The 5,400-nt window shown below is 38.8% G+C and overlaps 1 protein-coding gene across 6 annotated transcripts in view; it reads right to left on the bottom strand.

Annotated features, from left to right (window-relative positions):
- The window catches only part of garnl3 (GTPase activating Rap/RanGAP domain like 3), a 63,089-nt gene that overhangs the window by 23,715 nt on the left and 33,974 nt on the right, over nt 1-5,400 (bottom strand). For all 6 annotated transcript variants that reach the window (XM_032540041.1, XM_032540046.1, XM_032540042.1 and 3 more), the window contains exons 4-5: nt 5,224-5,323; nt 994-1,112 (exon numbers count right to left, since the gene is read on the bottom strand). In XM_032540041.1, the coding sequence (XP_032395932.1) occupies nt 994-1,112; nt 5,224-5,323 (219 nt within the window). The remainder of the gene's footprint in view (nt 1-993; nt 1,113-5,223; nt 5,324-5,400) is intronic.

The following is a 5,400-nucleotide window of genomic DNA, read 5'->3' as shown; positions in this document are numbered from 1 at the left end:
CACTAACCAGACCACAATTTGCACTAACAGTATAGAAACTCCTCACTACATTTCAGCATTTATATAGACGGCCCATTGCGTTATAACTGACTCAACACCACTAACTAGATCATAATTTGCATTAAACTGTTCATGTGTTGTTTTGTTTGGCTCTACACTACATCTCAGCAATGTTACAGACTGTCTATTCATGTATATCGTGTTATTACCACATCACTTTCGCATACCCTTCGTCTTACTTACATCTCACGTTGCACCGGTTTTGTAATGCCTAAATAATCTGCACTTTATGTAGGCTATAGTATTCTGTACTTGTTTTTTCCTTTTTTTATTACCTCAATAATAATCTCATGAACCCCCTCTCACATGAAAGTCTATTAACTTAGTCGATTCTGCTTTTTACCATTTACTGCTAAAAAAAAAATCAGCTTTTGTTTTTTACTCTTATATTATCTTGTGGCCTTCTGGAGCGGCTTGGCCCCATTAGTAAAATGCTACTTAAACACTGATGGATCCAAATTAACAGTACAACAATTATGTACACACAACAGCAATTCTGTTGCAAGTCCACTACTTAGTTTAAAACACATTTTGCTGATAATACTTCTATGCTTGTATTTAAAGGTGCCCTATGGAGTTTTCTTGTGATCAAACAAAAGATATGTTAACACTCATAAAATGCATTTTGTGTATTCTTTAGGTTTGACAAATATATGGAATGCATTTCCTTCATCGTAAAACAGCTGCAAAGCCGATTCTAAATCCTGCATTGTTTACATCCATGTTTACTAGGTAGCATATTTTCTTTTTCTGTGTCCTTGTGCGTGTGCACAAGATAAACAAAAACCATAACCTACAAATAAAAAAAACGGCATCACAGCAATACTAGATGTCAAAAACTAATTTTACTTGTTTATTATTATTTTTATACTGTGGTATAGCGACTTTTAATTGCGTGACTTGTTCTATTTGGTGTGCAAAGGGTGAACTCACGGTCTTTCTCCAGAGGATGGCTCTGTACTGAGGAACCCGCTGGTTGTTCTGGTCTGAGAGGACGACTGACAGGTAGAATGGGTTCTTCTCTGCATCTGTACCCACGTAGTTCTGGTGGACTGAGGGAGAAAGACATAATAAAGATACCAGCCACCAAAGATATTCATCGCCCCCTTTTATCCCCTTGGAATCTTGGCCTGCGATTTTCTGCCTTTTTGTTCTTCTTCCTACCTATTCTTTCGGGGGGGGGGGGTTCTGTCTACTATTCATTACCGCCTCCGCCATTCCCAGTTCTCTCTGTGTGACATGGGCACAGACAAAGACCTCAACAGCAGAGTCACACATTCATGCCTCTGTTTCTTCGGTTGACAGGGTAACATCTTCAGAAACAATGCTCAACAGACCTCCAAACCCAGTTAGATGCAGGATCTCTTCCTGCATTGCTGTCCCTGTCTTTGTCCTCTGATGCTTTCTTTTCCACAATTTCATTTTCTTCCTTTATTTGGTTATTATCTCTCTTTATTCTCCATTAACCAAATTTTTATGCTTCAGGTGAGCAATGACATTGCAAGGTTAGGTTGCAATTATATACTTATTAGTTTAGACAGCGTGAGCTCTCTCCGTGTGAGAATAAGAACATTGTAATCAATCAGGACTTGTCTTCATACCTGATGCAAGACAACGGAGAAACAAACAAGGTCAAACTGTTTTGCTTTTCTTTACCTAATCATCAAGAAATTAAGAATGCAAGTCTTTGTATTGGATGCTTCATTAGACAGGAAGTGGATGTGTTAATATAATTGGCCTAGAGTTCATAATGCGTTGTGTTGTATGATGTAGTCAGCTCTGCTCAGGCTGTGAGACACAGATGGCTCAGCTGCAGTCCAAACAGGTCGAGCCAACTTTCTGGAGACATGGCTCATTTTCAACTCCCCATACCGTACCATGATTAGACCCTGGCTAGAGAAGAAAAGGCATTGGTCTTGCTGTCCAACGTTCCTTCACAATTATCTCCATACTTCTCGGGCTCTTTCCTTTTAAGCTGAAGGAATTCCTCCTAATTTGAGTCACGGTAAAGAAACCCAGACAATGATCTTTTGTTGCTTTCTGTGCCGCCTCCACTGCGACCCCGAGAAAAGGTGGGGTATTAATGAGGATGGCGAGATGATGAGGGTCAGGAAGTTTGAGGAGCTGGTGACCGCTTCTAATGTTTTTTTCAACAATAGCAGAGGCTGCTCTTGTGAAATGCTCCTGCTAGCCTGGGCTCATTTCAGAAGCCGGCAGTCCAATCTTAATTGCATTATCTGTTGGAGGTAAGTTCTGTCTAGTGGTGGTGAGGCTGTGTGTCCTCAATGGGCTTCCACCCTGGCCGGTGTATGGGATTAGACTCTCAGTGGGGATATGGCTGGATGCTAACAAGTTTTGGCCTTGAATGAAGAGCGATGCAGCGTGAGGACAAGGCTGACTTCATAAGATAAGAAGCATCCTGTGGACCAGGGAAGAGACAGAGGATGTTTTATTTCTGCAGCTCAAAGGCTAGGGAATGTCGGCTTATTCAATATTAAATAAATTAAAAAATACATAAATCCATGCATAAAAAATAAATATGCCTTTGCAATAAATACATAAATAATTGAATATGTGTAAATATGCATACATAAATGAATCAATTGGTTATATGAATATATTAAAAGGTTTTACTTTTACTTATTTTTATTTCATGGTACTTGATTTCCCTCTCTATTTATTTCCAGTTCTTATATGCCAATCAGGGGACGTGGTTACTGCACATATTCAGAACAGAGCAGTGGGCAAAAAAAGGCTGGCAAAGTGAGAGTGCGGACATGATGGAAGACATCGGTGGGCTCTGAGAAAGAAAGCTATCATTAGCAGATCAAATTGATCAACATGGTTTATCAGCAGATAATATTTCGGCACATATTGAAGAATTTTTGGAAATACTAGGACTGAAGTGCTCTTCAAGAAATATACAGTGACAACAAAGTTCTAAATTGTTTAAGTCTGATCGAACACTGCGTTTGTGTGGAAGATGTCAACGTTACCGCTGGTACTACAAGCACAGGTGCTGGACGCCTGCCTCTGGATATTCCAGGCGACATGCTGACTAACTTTGTGTTGTCCGGTTTATCAACCTGAGAAATCACGGATCTGTTTGGTGTGTCATCCAGCATGATTCATGAGGAGATTGGCAAAAGAAGTCCTTAGGTGAGCTAACTTATTGGGCAAAAGAGTAGGCTATGGTGGGACAAAAACATTTATAATACAGGCCACATTTTACCCCCCCTTACGGGCTGTTGTAGTAGCTGTATATTTTATGAGTCGGGCTGTTATGGGGTGCTGCCGTGCTATCGCTGGTGGTATAGGTGGACAAATTCATTAACCAAGCTTAATCACAGTGGGTTGACAAAACATTAGCTGCTGAGGCGTTGTTAAGTGAGCTAGCGGGCAATTGACTGCTCTAATTCACATTAAGCAGCTGTTAGGGTTGACTTCTTGGACAGCTTCCACACGAACACAGTGCTCAATCAGTCTGTAACAATTTAAAACTTTGTTGTCTATTTATATTTCTTGAAGAGCCCTTGTATTTCCAAAAATTCTTCCATATGTGAACGATTTTGGAAAATAATCTAAATGTGATTATTTTTAACCAATATTGCGATTTAAAATGCCATTCTTTTTTAAGCTCATTATCTGCTGTATTATTTAAGAAAGACAAACAAACGAGTGTATGGCTAACACAAAATTTGTTGGATTCGTTTACTGTTATTATATTTATTAAATTAGGTGATGAATGAATTTGTATGAATATATATTTACATACACACATGTATACTATATGATATTATTTATTTATAAACTACTTTAATCCCAGTGACTGATTTGTTGAACGTCCAGCCTTGTAATATAATGACATAATTACCATGACAATTTTAGGCACTAACAAATAATGCCTGGCAAGTGAGAACATTAATATGAAAGTCAGCAAGAAATCACATTTCCTAAAGTGCAGATTGCAGGAAAGCACTTTTTAAACACTGTTGGTGAACTTTACTGGACAGTGATCCTACAGCTTCACCACGTCAGTTGTACCAGCGGAAAAAAAAACTCTTTTTGCAGCTCCGCCGTGAGTGTCTCTTTATATTTTGTGTAACGTTAGCTTTGGTATGGCAACCTGGCTAAAATATGTGCGGAGGGCATGTTGTACCGCTTATCCATTGTATTTATCAGCCCAGGCTTGGCCACAGTACTGAGGTGCATCCTTTCTTTTGCGATTAACGTTTAGTGTTTGAGTAATTTCCACGTTCTGTTACTAAAGTCTGTTCATAAGGAACTACGCGGTCAGTGATCCCTGTCGGATGGCATTTTCCTTACTTGACAGTTGACACCCTGGTGTTTGGCTCTTTAGTCATGCAACTAATGTACATGGCTTTGTGGTGTTATTTAAGTGGTGATCCAGGTTAGTGGTGTTGCCCTGTGAGGTAGCAACATTAGCAAGGCATGTTTTCAACAATGCGTGACAGTTTGCAGCAACTTCCTCTGCAGACTGTTTTACTCTCACGTGTCACGTGACCAAGGTGTAATTGCGGCCCCTGAGATTAGAAAATCTAATTCTAACAAGTTGCAAATTTAACTGCAAATGCAATTAATAGTTCCGCCCAATCTCGGAGCCCACCAATGTCTTCCACTCTCACTTTGCCAGCCTTTTTTTGCCCACAGCTCTGTTCTGAATGTCAAAGAGCCACGCCCTGATTTGCATTTAGGAACTGGAAAAAAACAGAGAGGGAAAACAATAAATGTGGCTTTAGGAAAAAAAAGTGGATTTATGAAATAATAGTCTCCTGAAATAATTAAATGTGGACTTATGAAATAAAAGTACCATGAAACAAGTAAAAGTAAAACCTTTTAAAATATTTATTTAACCAATTGATTTATTTATATATGAATATTTACATTCATTTTATTATTTATGTATTTATTGCTGCATTTATTTATTTCATGATGTATTTGACATGCATGTTAATTTATTCATGTATTTGTTAATTTATTTATGTATTTATTCATTTATTTAATACTGAATGAAGTGGAATTCCATACTCCCTCACACTGTGTCTTTCTCTCATTATCTCACACTTAACACCGTGTGTGTGTGTGTTTGAGTGTTATAATTATTTTTTTTTTTTAAACATAGCACAACAGAGCAACACTGACCTTTTCCCAGGAAGTATTTGAAGAACCATCTGGTGTGGTACTCTGGATTCTCCAGATGGACATCAGTTCTCCTCCAGGTTCCAGGTGTGTAGTCCAAAGCCTGTTTGTAACGCATGCACACATGCACGTACGCACGCACAAATAGACAGACACACAGACACACACACACACACACAC

Source organism: Etheostoma spectabile, chromosome 16 (genome assembly GCF_008692095.1).
Source record: "Etheostoma spectabile isolate EspeVRDwgs_2016 chromosome 16, UIUC_Espe_1.0, whole genome shotgun sequence".
NCBI lineage: Eukaryota > Metazoa > Chordata > Actinopteri > Perciformes > Percidae > Etheostoma > Etheostoma spectabile.
Note: the sequence above shows the minus strand (reverse complement) of the source record. Positions and strands in the feature narration are given on the sequence as shown.